Below are 15,828 nucleotides of genomic sequence, written 5' to 3'. Positions count from 1 at the left end.
AAACAAATATAGGCACCTCAGAAATTCCACCTGCCCCAGAATAAAAATCAACACCTACTGGGATATAGCTTAGTGAGCCAGAGTTCTTACAAGATCATAAGACCTTTGAAAAGAGGTCACATTCACTCTTTATTTGACGTACTAGCTGGTTTTGTGCATCAACTTGACACAAGCTGGAGTTATCACAGAGAAAGGAGTCTCCCCTGAGAAAATGCGTCTGTGAGAAATAAGGCATTTTCTCAATTAGTGATCAAGGGTGGGTGGTCCCATTGTGGATAGCTCCATCCCTGGGCTGGTAGTTCTGGGTTCCATAGGAAAGCAAGCTGAGTACCCAGCAAGCAACACCCCTCCAAATTCCTGATCTGCTTGAGTTCCTGTCTTGACTTCCTTTGGTGATGAACAGCAATGTGAAATTGTAAGCTGAATAAACCCTTTCCTCCCTAACTTGTTTCTTGGTCATGAGGTTTTGTGCAGGAATACAAACCCTGACCAAGATACTTGACTTAGGTCTTTAAACACTAGATCCCCAGCTATCTCAAGCCTTTAAAGATAAAGCATGAATATTTTTAGGAACCACTTAGGAAAAACTAAATAAATGTTAGTGTGTGACTTTCCTGAAAAATGGCCCACCACTTTTTGGGATGATATGCAATAGGTGAGCTCTGAGATGCAAGGCCTCTAGAGACTTCATCCCAGGATTGCTTCTTATAATTGATCTGCCTCTTCTATCACTATTACATAGTCTAAAAACTCTTGGACATTAGCCCACCTATTGGGCAAGTTTCCCACAGATAAACATGAACTTTCATGAATTAGTGCTGTTTAGATGAGTTAATGATTTTTAGAAGTCCTGATATGATTCAACTAATTTTAGGAAGAAAGCTTTAAGAGATGGTTTTAGTTGTTTTGCTAAAAAGATGTAATAAAGTTAAAATCAAGAATAGAATATTCCACTTCTCCTAATAGTAAGTAAAGAATGCATAATAAAAAATACAATGACCTTTCATAATTACACTAAAAAAAGAAATAGGTTTGGAACAAATTTGTGTTCAAGGAAAAATATTCCGGTCCAGTGATGAAGCCACAGGTGTGCACAATGCCAAAGCAGTACCATGTAAAAACAGTTACTTTGAATTTATAATGAGCTTACAGTGTGAAACACTACTTTTAAACTTGTTATTGATACCTTTCTGTAACTCCCCTTTTATTGCAACATTTTAGCTATGAGGTATTCTTTCTTGCACAGAGAACTTTTTGTCAAAAAGCCATATAACAAGTTAAAAGCAATAAAAGAAAAAGGTGGTGCAGCCACTTTCTGTTTCACCCAGGGTGTGTATGTTGTCTCTGTGTGACTTCTTTTCTGTCTTTCCAAAAAGAGCTAATGAGCTCCAAGCCTCTTACCTGGCCAGCCAGGCTAAATCACAAGAGGAAGTGCTCTAGCAATATATCCTTTTACTTAATTCCCCCACAGCTAAACAGCATGTGTTAATAGCCAAATATTAGCACACATAATAAGAGAAATAAAAGTTAAGTTTTCCCAATGCTTATTTGAGCATTAATGACCTGTCCAGCAGGTCCGGTTATTCAGGGTCCCGAAGAGACCTTCGTCCTGAAAGTCATGGGGGCGAGAGAGAAAGGAAGCCAAGCGCGCAAAGAACGACAAGAGTCAGTCTGAATGGTGTCAAGGCTTCATTGAGGGCTTGGTGCTTATAGCTTATATGGGCTGGGCAGAAAGGGGGAAGCAGGGTGCGGTGGAATTTTTTACAGCATCTATGTGACAGGAAGAGGGTGGTCCTGCAAGTTACAGGTTAACAGTCAGGTATGTGATTCCGGATATCTTGTCACCTAGCAGCTAATCTCGGCAGAACCTCATAGTGGTGAATCTTGGAAAGGTCAGGCTCTCACGGGGGTGTAGGTACAGCATTGACCAGTTCTAAGGTGGCTGCTGTGCAGTCATTTTCTTAAGCATGGTTCTCAGGCATGGCTCCCTACACATTAAGAGTTAGGTTTTCAGGCTGGAGAGATGGCTCAGTGGTTAAGAGCACTCTTCCAGAGGTCCTGAGTTCAATTCCCAGCAACCACATGATGACTCACAACCATCTGTAATGGGATCCAATGGTGTTTGAAGATAACAACCGTGTATTCACATACATAAAATAAATAAATCTTTTTTAAAAAGTTAGGTTTTCAGCACTTACTGAAGCACAGAACAGTAATAGTTATTAGCCCTTATTTAAGCACAGAACCGTAATAAAGAGTTAAGTTCCCAGTGTTTAATATAGCACAGAGAGTTAAGGAGACAAGAAGCCATCAGCTTCTAGCCCCAGTGCAGTTAGTTACAAGGCTGGCAACCACCGGTCTTTTGGCTTTTTCCAACTCTGTGTTCCACCTCAAAAGACTGTGGCAGGCCTCCAGCAGAATATGGACACACTGGTTAGAGTCAGCACTCACACTCCCCAAACATTACATGCAGATGCTGATGCAGGCTGAAGGCACACTTCACCATAAAGACAAGGTCTCTGTTTTGTTCAATATGAGAGTGTGGTGTTCAGATAAGCCAGTCCAATTTGCTGCCAGGGTTGAAGGCTGTGACTGTATTCTCTGAGCTTGATAATTATGACCACAAGAGAGGGCACCACTGGCCACAGAACAGGCACACCCCTAACCACACTGAGGTACCACCTCTTCTCCCTCTCCTTTTCACATTTGCTAGTTCCAATATTCTAGGAGGCACAATGCCTGCCTCTCTGAAGAATCCCGAGAAGAGATTGTACTGATATAATCAAGCCGTATACCAGCACAGTTGGGTGAGGTCACTCACCCCTGAGGCTAAGAAGCTGGCTGGCTTACATAGATGGAAATTCACAGGAGTGCACCAGAACTCTAGATGGATGCCTCAGTGTTGGTGCCATCTTCTAGAAACCTATATCAGAATGTGCATTCCGGTTATGAGGGGATAAGGGAAGTTACCTAACACAGAAGCAAAGAAAAACATCCCTTATGAACGCCAACCCAAAAGAAGAGATAACTTCCTCCCCTGTGCCATGCTGCATCTCTAGCATAAATAGATATCAATTCAAGTTGGTCTTTTTTCCCAGTCTTTAATCTCTTTTCCTGAGTCATTGTCTCCCTCTACTGGCATGTACAGAAATTACCTTTTACTAACACCTGGGGACAGTTATCAATCTTTCAGCACCTGACCATGGGGCGTACTCTTAAAAGCTCATCTATCCAGTGAGTCACAGGAAGTTAAGTGTGGTGGTACTCAGATCAGGGGCGCCTAAACTTCTCATCTCACTTGTTCTATCCAAACTACTCTGCCTGTGCACTTTTGCTCCATCCAGGACAGGAAGAACATAAACAGCTTTAACGGAGGGAGGTGGTACCAAGGGGGAAGAAACTCAGTGTGATAACTAAGAGGAGCCCCAGAGGGAGGAGTCCAGGGCCCAGGAAATTAACTTAAGCCCGAGACTTAAATAAGCAGAGCTTATTTGTTATTGTTAGAGCCAAGACAGGACACAGAACCTACATCATACTGTGTCCAGCAGGAAAGATGTCTCTGCCCTGGATAATATTACTGTCTCTCTCAGGTATCTACATCCAGGAAGCTCACGCATGGTGTTTGGAAAAGGATAAGCTCTACAATGATAAACCGGTCAGTGACCCCGACATACTGAAGTATGCTTTGAGTGCATTCAACAAGCAGAGCAAGGATGAATATGTCTACAGACTGGTAAACATCATGGGTTTCTTTAAAGTACAGGTGGGTGAACTTGTCCACTATACTTGCTGTTTCCTGATGAAGTAGGCAAGGCACTTGACTGAGTTACATATAAATCTTTTGGCTTCAGTGGTTAGAATGCTTTTTTAACTTACACATTCTTTTAAATTAAGTCTACTCACATTAAAATTATTATGTAATATTATTATGTTTTATGATAGTACTTAATTAAAGAATACATGTTAGATAAGACATGGTGGCATACAAATGTAGTTCCAGCATTTTGAAAGTGGTACAGAAGGACCTGGAATTTGATGCCAAAATAAGAATAATCATAATCATAATCATCATAATAATAATACTTTACAGGATAGGCACTTCTAGAAAGATCTTTCTACTAAACAAAGAAAATATTTACACAAAAATTCCATAAGCAAAGACTGAAAATATGTCAAAAGCACCTTTAAAAGTTTTTGCTAGAATATATTTATTATGCACAATAGCAAATTTTATCATGACATCTCATAAATGTACATAATGTATTTTCAACATATTTGCCTCCCATTACTCTCATGTGCCCCTCCCATCCTTGCTTAGTTCTTTTTCATACCTTTTGTATGTGTCTTCATACTTCATACTTTGTACTTTGTTGTTGCTGTTCTTGTTGATAATTAAATGAGTTTAACTGGAGTTTCTTACAGAAACATGCTCAAGTGATATTTAGAGGAGTACAGGCAACTTACAAACATATTAAAAAATGAAAACAGTTGGAGAATTGTGGAGGGATCTGTCAGTAACATGCTTGCCACACAAAAATGAGGACTGGAGTTTGGATCCTCATCACCCATGTAAAAAGCCTGACTAATTCTAGTGTAGAGAAAGCAGAGACTGTAGAGTCTGGAGAGGCCATGTTGTTGACCAGCCTAGTGTTTTTTGATCAGCCTCAGCTTCAGTGACAAATCCTGTGTTCGAAAAGTAAGATGGGGAGCTGCTGAGGAACAGTCCAGCTGTTGCTCTGGCTTCACACATATGTGCATACACATACATAAACAAGTAATTGGAAAAACTGAGAAAGTGAAAGGAAGAGAAAGGGTAGGCTGTGAAGACTTGCCAACTGTCAGGACAAGCTGTCCTGAGAACCACCTGCCAGCTCAGCCCCTTCTCTCAGTTAATTCCCTCCTACTCTGGGCCCTTGGCAGACTCAAATAGCCCATTGACCAACATCCTAAAATAGTGATGGATCCCCACAAAATGTCCTCAGGATGGTAATGCTCATCTCCTAATGCCATGCTCATGGTCATGGAGGAGGCTCCTCCTTCCTAAACAGAGGAAAGGCAGAGGGTTTGCACAGTGCTGGGACCTCTGGAAATTTCTGTAGAGCACCTAGCTGGTTCTGTTACGTCTCTTAGGCTGGAACCCTACCTGTGAGCTAAAGCTATGACTTTGGTAGAGGCAGAGTTGGTCTTATGGGAAGAAAGGATTGGAAGAGTGGGAGACTAGGCAAGGAAGAAAGGGGATACAGTGGAAGGAAGCAGGAGGAAGATTTTAGAGCTCATGCTATATAGAAACTCACTGTATAAGTCATCATTCCAATCTGGTGTGCTGGTGCATAGTTATTGTCACATGAGAATTTTCTTAATGTAGGTCAAGTGGCAGCATCCTGCAGATCTGGCTTTATCTCTTTGGGCTGAATTATCAGCAGAGACAAATACACTACCAGAGCCTGGTAGGTTAGTTTAGGTGCCTACTGAGAGTGAAACCTGGGTTTCCTTTGGTAGAATAGAATATGAGAATTTGAGGTAGGTGATATACTAATGGTATGAGACTCTGCCTCTGATTTCTCCTAGTTTCTACCAAACTGCCTTCTTCTATTAACTCTCTTAGCTAGATTATCCCCTCCAAGACTTTCACCTTAAAGAATAGGATAGTAGGCCTTGGGAAAACTCCAGAATCAAGAGAGAGGCCAGGTCTCTCCCAATACTGAGACAAGTCTATGAATGGCAACAATAAGGGTCTGCTCACTTCAGTATTTTTCTGTCTTCAGGAAAAACCACCACAAACTTTCTTCTTGAAGCTGAGGCTAACAAGAACCATCTGTAAGAAATTTGAGAAAAGCCTAGACACCTGCCCCTTACCTGAACTGGAAAATGTAAGATAAAACATGTGTCCACCTCTTTACAGTTGTGAATGCTGCAGAGTCAGAGTTAGGATCCAAGAATGGTGACAGAGACATGCTTAGAGACCCGAGGAGGGACCAGTGACAAACTTCTAAAAGCCCTTCTTAAGTTTAATGGTAAAAGAGTCCCAAAAAGATGCAGGCCACAGAGATCTGGCCAACCTGTTTCTCCAATGTTGACCATTCAGAATAGTAGCTGTCTACTCCTTAGGCACCATGGCTTCAGAATGCCTGTGTTTTCTTTGGTCCTGCATGCTAAGTCTGGGTAACAGATGTTCTTTGTCTGGTTTTTATCTAATCTTCCCCTGGATTCAGGAGAAAGAACGTACTGAATTCTGCTGTTATATTATGAACCCTTCACTGATACACAGCCTGAAAAGGGAGTGAGATGGGGGGGTCCACTGTCTTCCCTCCAGGCCCTATGCCCTGAAGAAGCTCCAGCAGTTGTTTGGGGTAGCATTTTTCTGGGAATATCCTCACTCAGGGGCAGTTGACCCCTTATCAAAAATAATTAATACCTTAAATATTGACTTAAATCTGATAATAGTCAACACCTCCTGATACAGAATATCCACTACTGTTCCTAGGACCTTGTATCACAAAGCAACAATCCAAAAGGTTTCTTGGGGGCACAAATTGGGTGGGAACAATAAGAAAGCCTGTTGGATCAAAGGGAAGTCCAGATGCAGACAGCTTGACCTCAAGTAGAGTTTGAGTTGGTGGTTACACCTGTAGACCAGAACCCTTTTCTTCCAACTGCTAGCTAAGAATGGGATGTGGTTGAGTAGAGAATTTTTCTGACAACAAACCACAAGCTTCCTGAGCCTCTCCCACCCTCTGTCTCATTTTGATTGTTTCCTTAGATCCTCATCTGTTCCTTCAGCATCAGCAGCCCAGGCTCAAAACAATTCAACCTGTTGAAAATGACTTGTTCTGACTGGGATCCACCATAAGGATATACCTACAGCATTGATCCTGGCCTGCTCCTTTTCCTAAAGATACCTGCCATTCATCAGAATCAGCAATTACAGGCTTAAGAAGCTCTGCAAGTGTCTGTGGTTTCATGTCCTGGCATTTTACAAATGTTCCTTTGTACAGATTTGTCATAGAGATTAGATCATTAAATAGCATGTAGTAAGGTTTGTGGGCCATAGACATGAGAATGGAAGCTGAGCACTCAGTGGAGTTATCTCAGCAGGGTAGCTTGGTGACCACTCTTCTAGACCTCGTGAGTTGACCCAGATACTACCATTATGGTCCATCTGAACTGTGGTCTCATGACATAACCCATATGGCCAGAGATATGAATGATTGTTTACCTATCTGCCCTACCAGGGCATCACATGCACATTGTGGAGGAAGGCAAGCCTCAAGTTCCTCTCAGCACAGATGATCGTTGCTCTTGAGGAAATTCATCACATATCTTTTCTCAAGTCTCTGAAGTTGGTACATGGAGGCTAGACCATACTCTCACTGTTCAGGGAGTGGTCCCCCAACAAAGAATAGCAGCAGCATCTCCTTGGCACCAATTAGTAATGGACAACACTAGAAACTTTAGCCCTTCAAAGGGGACCCACATCTAATAATCTTTAGAGGACATTTTGTAATTCATATTTGAGAAACACTGATGAACCAGAAGACCACTAAGTCCTATATGAGACAGCACATACTCCAAAGAAGCCAGAGAATAACTATTCTGACATTTTGGAGTATCTGGATATTTATTCCAACTATCTCCATTTTGCCTTTGTTTCTTGTCAATCATAGACTATGCAGAAACTGATGAGAGTGGCAGTGTTTCAAAAGGACTGTTGAAAAGTAAGTAGTGACCACTTTGGCCTTTGACCATAGTTGCCCATCTCTGACACCAAGAGACCTGTGCTTGTGTTTGCAGGTACTTATTCCATCTAAAGCCCCAGCACCTCCCCAGTCTGTGTCAGGGCATGGCACCCATCAGTGCCCATTTATACAAGGCAGGTGTAGAAAGGTCAAGTCTGGGAACCACACACGTCCACCGGGAAGGAGGCAGATATCAGCCTGCCAATTTCAGGCCACCAATTCCACAGAAAATCTCACACTAATCACCAAGATTTCTAACAGGAAAAAGCTCCATAGCCTGTACTCTGGACTCCAGAAAGAGGCCTTTATCCTTTCTACATTAAATAACACACTCTTCAGATAACACTTAAGATTCCTTTTCATGGGGCCAGAGAGATGGTTCATCTGTTAAAAGCTAGGTTCACAACCAAAATTATAAGATTTATTTTCATGGATATGTGTTCACTAATTATCAGTACCTACAGTGGTGGTTTGAATAAGAATGGCTTCCTTAAGTTCGTATATTTGAATGCTTAGTCACCAGAGAGAGTAACTGTTCAATAGAATTAGAAAGATTAGAAGGTAGTGGCCTTTTTGAAGTAGGTTTGGCCTTGTTGGAGGAAGTCTGTCAGTGAAAGTAGCTCTCCTCTCCCCCCCTGCCCATGCCTCTCTCTTGCCCTGCCATACTTCACTATCTGCCTTTCCACCACTTTCTAAGGTATATGAGATCCTGTGTCAAAAATATCCACCTTCTAAATATACACATTAACATCCAGAGGCAACTACCACTATCAACCCTAATCAGAGAAGCTTCTATTTTTCACTACATTGTAATGAAGGCAGTCTTACAGCTCCACTCTCTGCCTAAAAGTTTTAGTTTTGTGCTCAGCACTAAACAAGACACATAAACTATACCACAGCTCAAAAGAAAGAATAGAAAATTGTTAAGAAGTGGAAGATAGGGAGAAGGGCTGTGGAATGACATCTTTTGGACAACCAAATCATCAATTTTCAACAATTTGGATGACAATAATAAAGATAGGCAAGGATAAAGAGAGACTGGGGGGTCCTTATTTCTCACTGCTAAACTATATTCTAGATATAAATTTAGGGCAACAGATTCATTGCTTTCAGTTGTAGACCCACTGATAACCATACCTGGATCCAGTGCATAGTTCCAGTCCAGTGATCACACAAATGGTTTAACTAAATGGTCCCACAGCAAAACCAAGAGTCATGAATCTGGGAAAAGGATGGGTAGAAACAAGAGGGGTTGAAGTAAGTAGGAAGAAGATAAGAGAATGTGTAGGAAGAAAGTACTCAAAATGTCTGATAAATATATATAACATTATCAAAAAAATATCAATAATGATTTTAAACACAAAAAGTGAAATTTATGGTTTTAAGATAATATGTATCTTAAATAATTATAACCAGTAAGAACAACATACTCTCAAATTAAAACATGAACTTACAGGCTGAGTGTGGTGGTACATGCCTTTAATTCCAGCACTTAGGAAGCACAGGCAGGAGATCTCTGAGCTGAAGCCAGCCTGGTCTACATAGTGAGTTCCTGGACAACCAGTACTCTGTAGAGAGGTCATGTCTCAAACAAACTAACTAACAAAAAACAGAAAACATGGACTTATGTAAGAAATCAATAAAATTAGGTGTGTTGTCTTTAAGTGGGAAGTACTCAAATGTTACTGAGAGTGAAAGAGAGACAATAAAGAATAGTTCATGCCAGTGCACTTGAAGACCCTTGATTCTAAAATTGGCCATTTCCCCAAAATCAGTCTCTATATTCAACAGAATAAAAAAAAATTCTTTTGTGTGTAGGTATAAGAAAACTAATAAATATTAAATTTTTATAAAACTCACAGGGCTGGAGTGATGGCTCAGTGGTTAAGAGCACTGACTGCTCTTCCAGAGGTCCTGAGTTCAATTCTCAGCAACCACATGGTGGCTCACAACCATCTGTAATGGTATCTAATGCCTTCTTCTGATGTGTCTGAAGACAGAGACAGTGTACTGAAATAAATAAATAAATCTTTAAAAATAAATAAATAAAACTCACATGTCCAGGCAGAGGAAGAGTCACTGGAAAAGGAGCAAGATGTACAATTGATGTGGCCCCACAGATGCAAGTAAGTGTGTGCATGAAACCTTAGATTTATGGTAACCATGCCATGGGAGATTATGGCAAACTGCCTGCCCATAGTTAATTTTAGGAAAAACTGGGCTTCTCCTTTGTACCAGCAACAAAACTTCACTCAAGGTGTGCCTGAATTTGGGGGAAAAAAAGGCAACCTTTTTAAAAGGTGACTCAGGACTCTTTGCATATATATTTGTTTCATTTGCACTTTTTATATGTGTAAATTGTCACAGTAATAAATGATGAGAAAAGTTGCAATATTTTATGATAATATATTTTAAATTATAGTTAAATTAACAAACATTTGAAAAATACACATTAAATGACTCTGGAAATATGATACTTATGGATAGACCAAAAGTCATTTAAATAAATAAATCATAAAAATAAATTTCCTCAAAAAAACTCAAAAATAAAATGTTTCCTAGGTCCACCAAACAATAACGGAGAAAATAATCTTAATTTTACCCAATCTTGAAATCAAATTTCCTTTGGCTTCTAGTAAAACAGCAGAGTGCAACATTTCCATATCTATCAAATAAAGTAAAAATAATTTTGACAGAAAATATAACAATGGGCATATTCTAAATAAAGAACAATAAGAATTCAACAATATTCAAAAAATAAATGAAAAAATATTAACAAGACAAAATCAGCAATACATAAATTACAGAAAATAATATGACCAAATATGGTGTGTCACTAAAATTTTTTAAAAAAGGAATTCTCAGGCTCAAGAGTTAAGTACATGATTTGCTCTTGCAAACAACCTGACTATGACTCCCAGCACACAAAATAGGCAGCTCACAACTGCCCCAAGTTGCCATTGGCCATATATTTATTACAGCAACAGAAACCAAACTAAGACAGCTTGCTTACCATGTACATCAAAACACAGCTCTTTTGTCTTGGAAGTAAAGGTGTCAGTTTTTGAAAACATCACAGAAAAACTTTCCTAAATGGGAGCTTTTCACACAGAAAGAAAAGCAAATACCTAGCACCCTAGCACTTCATGACATGCCTGGTCTAAATACTGCAAATTTCCTACAACCTTCTATTACACCCTGTCCCCAGAAGACAGACACTTGGGACCCACCTATAACATAGTGTACAAATAATCAAATATTTAGCCATAGTCAACATGGTGTTTCTTCAGCTTACATCCACTTTTTAGTCTTAAAAATCTTACTTGTCATGATGCTTGTACCAGGTAGTTTTATGTCAACATGACACAAGCTAGATCATTTGAAAAGAAGAAACCTTAACTGAAAAAAATCCCTGTATCATATCTGGATGAAGGATATTCTGAAAGCTAGTGATTGATGGGGGAAACCCAGCCCATTGTTGCTATTACTGGGTTGGTGGCCCTAGGTTCTATAAGGAAGTAGACTAAGCAAGCCATAGGAGGAAGCCAGTAAGCAGTATTTCTCCATGGCATTTGAACCAACTCTTGTGTCAGGTTCCTGCCCTGTTTGAGTTCCTATTTTGGCTTCCATTAATGGACTGTGACTTGGGATAAACCATTTTTTCTCCAAGTTGCTTTTAGTTGTGATGTTTCATCACAGCAATTGTAAGTCTAATAAAGACAATGCTGGAACACAGTTTATTCATTGATCATTATCTGGAGCATATATTCTTCCTTGCCTAAATAAGAACTGTAAATTTTATTTCTGTCTAAAATTTCTCTTTGTCTTAAGTTTGTGGCAGATATAGGGTCCTAAGAAGGCCTCCAGCAACATAATAAGCACCTACTGAGTAGGTGGTGCTCCCACAAGACCCATTGTGTTCAGTGCTCTCTTGATGCAGTTAGAAGCCATGGGTGAACTTCTCCCAACAGCAGGCTCCATTGACTTCCATGTTGAGTTCCCTTACCTTTATTGAGAATCTCCTTAAAGATTTCCCATTTAAAATTAGGTTTCAGGTAATTCATAACTGGACTATGCCCAGAACTTCAGACCAATTTCTCTCATTAACATCGATGAAAAAAATACCCAATAAAATTCTTGAAAATCAAATTCAAGAACACATCAAAAGGATTATTCAGTGTGACCAAGTAGGTTTCATCCCAGGGATGCAGAGATGGTTCAATATACAAAAATCTATCAGTGAAATCCACTATATAAACAAACTCAAAGAAAAAAATCCCACAGGATTATCCCATTAGATGCTGAGAAGTATTTGACAAAATTCAACACCTCTTCATGTTAAAAGTCTTGGAAAGATCAGGAATTCAAGGCCCAAACCTAAACATAGTAAAAAGCAATATACATCAAACCACTAGCCAACATCAAACTAAACTGAGAAAAATTTGAAGCAATCTCATAAAAATCAGGGTCTAGACAAAACTGCCCACTCTCCCCCTACCTATTAAATACAGTACTGAAAGTTCTAGCCAGAGCAATTAGACAACAAAAGGAGGTCAAAGGGATAAAAATTGGAAAGAAGTCAAAATATAATTATTTGCAGATGATGTGATAGTACACTTAAGTGACCCCAAAAATTTTACCAGAGAACTCCTACAGCTAATAATCAACTTAAGCAAACTGGGTGGATATAAAATTAACTCAAAAAATCAGTAGCCTTCCTATACTCAAAGTCAAAACAGGCTGTGAAAGAGAGCAGAGAAATGACACCCTTCACAATTGTCATAAATAATATAAACTATCTTAATATGATCCTAACCAAGCAAGTGAAAGATCTGTATGACAAGAACTTCAAGTCTCTGAAGAAAAGAATTGAAGAAGATCTCAGAAGATGGGAAGACCTCCCATGCTCATGGACTGACATGATTAATTTAATAAAAATGGCCATCTTCCCAAAAGCAATCTACAGATACAATACAAATGCAATTTTCATCAAAATTCTAACTCAATTTTTCATAGAGTTAGAGACATTTGAAATTCACTTGGAATGACAAAAAACCCAGGAGAGTAAAAACTATCCTCAACAATTAAAAAAAAAAAACCCTTCTTGGGTAAACACCATACCTGACCTCAAGCTGTATTACTTATCAATTGTCATAAAAACCTGCATGGTATTGGTACAGAGACAAGCAGGTAGATCAATGGAATAATGTTGAAGATGCAGTAATGAGTTCACACACCTACGGTCACTTGATCTTTGACAAAGAAGCTAAAAACATCCAATAAAAAAAAAGACAGCATTTTCAACAAATAGTACAGGTTCAACTTGCAGTTAGCATACAATAGCATATAATGCAGTTAGCAAATCAACTCATTCTTATCTCCTTGTACAAAGCTCAAGTCCAAGTGGATCAAAGACTTCCATGTAAAACCAGGTACACTGAAACTAATAGATTAAAAAAAGTGGTGAAAAGCTTAGAACACATAGGCACTGGGGAGATTTTCCTGAACAGAATACCAATGGCTTATGCTCTAAGATCAAGAATCAACAAATGGGACCTCATAAAAGTGCAAAGTTTCTGTAAGGCAAAGGACACTGTCAATGAAACAAAATGGCAATCAACAGATTGGGGAAAGATCTTTACCAATCTGACATTTGATAGAGAACTAATATTCAATATATACAAAGAACTCAAAAAGTTAGCCTCCAGAAAAATCAAATAATCCTATTTTTAAAATGGGGTACAGAGCTAAGCAAAGAATTCTCAACTGAAAAATACAAAATGGCTGAGAAGCACCTAAAGAAATGTTCATCATCCTTAATCATCAGGGAAATGCAAATCAAAACAACCCTCAGATTCCACCCCATACCAGTCAGAATGGCTAAGATCAAAAGCTCAGGTGATAGCAGATGCTGGCAAGGATGTGGAGAAAGAGGAATGCTCCTCCATTGTAGGTGGATTGCAAGCTGGTACAACTGCTTTGAAAATCATTATGGAGGTTCCTCAGAAAATTGGACCAGAGGACCCAGCTATACCCGGGCACATACCCAAAAGATGCCCCAATGTATAACATGGACACATGTTCCACTATGTCCATAGCAGCCTTATTTATAATAGCCAGAAGGTGGAAAGAACCTAGATTCACTTCAACAGGGGAATGGATACAAATATTGTGGTACACAATGGAGTACTACTCGGCTATTAAAAGCAATAACTACATGAAATTCTTGGTAAATGGGTGGAAGTAAAAAATACCATCCTGAATGAAGTAACTCAATCATAAAAGAACTCACACAGTATGCACTCACTGATAAGTGTGTACTAGCCCAAAAGCTCGGAATACCTATGAAACAATTCACTGGCTATATGAAGCTCATAAAGAAGAAAGACCAAAATGTGTATGCTTCCGTCCTTTTTATAAGGGAGAACAAAATACTCACTGGGAGAAATACAGGAACAAAGACCAGAGCAGGGACTGATGAATAGGTCATCCAGAGACTGCCTCACTTGTGGATCCATCCTATATGCAGCCACTAAACTCAGTCACTATTGCTGATGCCAAGATGTGCTTTGCTGACAGGAGCCTGATATGGATGCATCCTCAGAGGTTCTGCCAGAGCTATACAGATGAGGATGCTTGCAGCTAACCATCGGACCAAGCATAGGGACCCAATGGAGGAGCTACAGAAAGAAGTGAGGAACTAAAAGTGTTTACAACCCCATATGAAGAACAATAATATCAACAAACAAATCCTCCAGAGCTTCCAGAGACTAAAACACCAACCAGTGAGTTCACATGGAGATACCCATGGCTCCAGCTGCATATGTAGCAGAGGTTAGCATTGTCTGTCATCAAGAGAAGCAGAGGCCTTTGGTCCTGTGAAGGCTTGTTTTCACAGTGTAGGGGAACACCAAGGTGCTGAGATGAGAGTGATTGGGAATAGGAGTATCTTCATGGAAGCAAGGGGAGGAGGAAGGGGTAAGGGGATAACATTTGAAATGTAAATACATAAAATAGCCAATAAAAGGAATTTTTTAAAGTTTATCTGCTGTGATAATTAATTAGTTTTAATTGCCACCTAAAACAATTTAGAATCATCTGGGAAGAGAATCTTAGTGAGAGATGACCTAGATCACGTTGGCCTGTAAGATTGTCAGTGGAGAGTTATCTTGACTATATTAATTATGGAAATACCCAGCCTACTGTTAATGGCACCATTCCCCTGGGTTTGAAATCTGAGCTGTATTAGAGTGTCAAGAGTAAGTTAAGTTCTAGAAACCTGTATTTATTCACTTTTATTTCTGACCATGGATTGTATAATTTTTGTACTGTATTGATACATCATGTCAATAAAAAGACTATAAAAATGGTAGAATAGAAGTTGGAACATCTGGTGGACAGAGAGGATTCTGGAATAGAGTGGAGTGCAGGAGGAGTCTCCTAGGGACATAAAAGAGGATAAGACGCATGAGAGCTGAGCAGAGGTAACTAATCACATGGCAGAAATTAGATTAGAACAAATTGAATATTTAATTATGATCTAATAAAGGAACCAACCAAAGCTTATGGCCAAGGTTTTTGTAAATATAATTGAGTCTCAGAGTCATTATTTCAGGAGCTTGGAAGCCAAAGGAGAAACTTTGCATCAACAGTGGATGTCATATAACTAACTTGCTGAAGTTCCTGCTGCCTTGAAGTCTCTGATATGATGAACATGGTGGAGTTGTGAGCAAAATAAACCCTTTCTCCCAAGAGGTGCTTTTTGTCAGGCTATTTTATCAAAGCAACACAAATGAAACTAGTACAAGCCACCCTTAGGTTCAGCCTATCAAATAATGTATTAGTGAAGACTCTGATAAGATGCTCAACTAATGCTATATGGGGTTGTCCTCATAGTCAAGCTTTACCTTGTCCTGGTTCCCCAGAGCAAGTGCCCCAAGGCAAGTCCTGGAAGGGAAGAGAGTGGGGCTCCTCTTCAACTTTCACTTTCAGACATTGTGTCAGGTTAGGACCCTAGGAGTTGCACATTCAGGCAAAAGTTATATTAGAGCCTACCAGACTTCTACTGAAGCCATTGAAGGATACTGAAGAT

The 15,828-nt window shown here is 39.6% G+C and overlaps 1 protein-coding gene across 1 annotated transcript; it reads left to right on the top strand.

Annotated features, from left to right (window-relative positions):
- Positions 1-3,553: 3,553 nt before the first annotated feature.
- LOC308431474 (putative cystatin-9-like protein CST9LP1) lies at positions 3,554-6,850 on the top strand (the record flags this gene model as incomplete). Its single annotated transcript, XM_080930964.1, has 3 exons — positions 3,554-3,763; positions 5,766-5,870; positions 6,761-6,850. The coding sequence occupies 3 exons, from the start codon at positions 3,554-3,556 to the stop codon at positions 6,848-6,850; spliced, it is 405 nt and encodes a 134-aa protein (XP_080787090.1).
- Between the last annotated feature and the right edge of the window lie 8,978 nt (positions 6,851-15,828).

Source organism: Micromys minutus, assembly GCF_963924665.1.
Source record: "Micromys minutus genome assembly, chromosome: 17".
In the NCBI taxonomy this organism is placed as follows: domain Eukaryota; kingdom Metazoa; phylum Chordata; class Mammalia; order Rodentia; family Muridae; genus Micromys; species Micromys minutus.
Note: the sequence above shows the minus strand (reverse complement) of the source record. Positions and strands in the feature narration are given on the sequence as shown.